General features: G+C 41.3%; 1 protein-coding gene across 1 annotated transcript; it reads left to right on the forward strand.

Annotated features, from left to right (window-relative positions):
- Nucleotides 1-400: 400 nt before the first annotated feature.
- Nucleotides 401-871, forward strand: SARC_10950 (hypothetical protein; the record flags this gene model as incomplete). Its single annotated transcript, XM_014294982.1, has 2 exons — nucleotides 401-566; nucleotides 787-871. Coding segments are annotated over 2 exons (251 nt in total), but the record flags the coding sequence as incomplete, so codon positions are not given.
- Between the last annotated feature and the right edge of the window lie 1,550 nt (nucleotides 872-2,421).

A 2,421-nucleotide genomic window follows, 5' to 3' on the forward strand; every position in this document is an offset into this window, starting at 1 on the left:
CCCACCCCATATTAAACAAGAACCTCTACCTGCACCCCCTTCAGTTCACACCATCTCAGCTCATTCCACAGTCACCTCTACTGCCATCGCCCATCCAATGGGCCCCCGCCACACATTTTCTTCCTGCACTATCTAATGCATCTGCCCTCACTACCCCAGGTCCTATTGTTTCCACACTCACTCAAACAACACAACACTCTCCCACCCCGTCTGTGATTACCCCCACCTCTAATACATCTTCTATCAACTTTGGTACAGTGCCCTCTACAGCCCATACTCTTCCTGATGGTCTAAAACTCTCCTCCCCTTACGTGGACACCTGCCTCGACTATTCTATCCGCCAACCTCAGTCTTCTCCATTTATTTCACCTATTCTACCCACTCTACTACATATATATAGATGACCCGAGTGTCCCTAAATCGATTGCTTCCGCTCGACGGTCCCCTCCGTGGTCCAGCTGGTCGACTGCCATTGATGCAGAGCGCAACAACAACAATCGCAATGAGTTGGCGGATATCATACCGCTTGATCAGGTTCCCCCTACTACGTATGACGATCATACAAAGTAAGTATGTATTTGCTCTAAAACATGGTGAGCATGGCCAACTAATGCGCTTTTGAAGTGCGCATGGTCGTCCGTGGTGACGAACCAGTTGAGGGCGACATTTTACCCACACTCATGCTCTTGCCGCCCACTCAATGTTCCTTCGGTTCTTCCTGGCTACTGCTGTGTTACAACGTACGCAAGTGCTCCATTTCAAAGTTACTTCCGCTTTTCTCTACAGCAAGCTTGATGCACCAGTATGCATGCGAGCTTCGCCATTTTCCGCCCAATTCCGTCATATGTCTCAAGCGCGGCCTGTACGATGAGCTGTCCATTATTTGACTGACTTTTAATTGACAACAGAAGTATCGAATGCTTGACATTGTCATAGTGGGTTCTAATAGTTGACCGACTGCATAGCTGTGGTGATAGGTCAGGCAAATGTATGTACTCCAAGATACCTCCAGAAAGCTTGATACAGCTATTGTTCAGTTCTATCAACTTCTTTTGATTACTCCAAGATACTACGGCAAATAATAAAGCACATTTTGTGTTAACAAGGCTTTTGAATGTCCCTAGACTGTAGATATCGGCCTATCAAAGCGATGTTAACGACTTAAGAGTAATTAAACGCTTAAAATTGTCTTTGATTAAAGTTTCAATGAATTCGAAGTAAAATATGCAGTAGTAGTCTTTTAGTAAAGTTAGGTATAAAAAAGAAAAAAGAAAATAATAAAAAGAGAAAGAAAAATATACTCTTGATGTTCCTAGTTATTGTAACAACTAATAACTAGCCACCAAGATTTACCAACTAGTCTTTATCAGATTGGCAATCTGGTTGGCTGAACAGAGGATAAACTAGACAACGTTAATAGTCCTTAGAAACCTACGTTCGGTTGAGCCATCTCGCTACCGAACTATTCAGATATGAATAGATTTGGAAGTTTAAAAAAATTCTATTAATAGAACTAGTCCAAGTCATATCTTTTGCATTGTAATCGGGCATTTAATGGACTTGACCAAATATCTGTTATGTAAAAATGGAAAAGGTATGTAATGAATTGAAACCGTTAAAACCCATTTTAATAAAACAAAGCGTACTTTTAAGAGTATGTTTATATACAAGGTTTTAACGTGAAGGCCCCGGCTGTTACGAGACCAAAAAACAACAACACTTGGAGTCTACCAGTGCACATCCCCAACTTACAACTTTATCCGTAGTATTTTCATCTCAACCTGCAAGTGCGGACGAGAACGATCAATTTCAACTTATAGCCGAGACATTACTGGACATGTCTGCTAATGGGAACATTATCGACTCAATCTCTGTACAAGGTGACAATCACATAATGCAGCGGTCTAACGTTAGCACATATGTTAGTCCACACACCTCCATCGACCAAAGTTGTCATACAAGTGCAAAAGATCTTGTATGTGCTTCTTCATGCGGCATAAACGGGATATATAAGCAACGCTACTGGTCCCACAGAAGTATCCCCGGGGACAAACTTATAGAAAATGTGAGTTTTAAGCCTGTGTTTGATTGGTAGACGTCCTGCTTAACTTCTTGCACACAATGACCAAATACACAAATGTAAATTTGCTCCAATGTACTGTATGAACAGTCGCAAAGAAAAAAAACATATATAGGTATAACAGATTCAGAATGTTTACTTGTAAGTATCCTGATATTAATCCCTAAAACCTTAAAAGCCATGACCTTTAGGAAACGATGGAATTTGCGACCGTTTTCCTTGTTGATGGCAAAAGAAGCCCCCAACATATACCGCCGTTGCATAGTGATTATGAAAATCGACTACACTTGCATTACGATTGACGAAGACTATAGAACAAGAATACGGCACTGGGTATATAA

The sequence above is a fragment of the Sphaeroforma arctica genome (assembly GCF_001186125.1).
Source record: "Sphaeroforma arctica JP610 unplaced genomic scaffold supercont1.1456, whole genome shotgun sequence".
Lineage (NCBI taxonomy): Eukaryota > Ichthyosporea > Ichthyophonida > Sphaeroforma > Sphaeroforma arctica.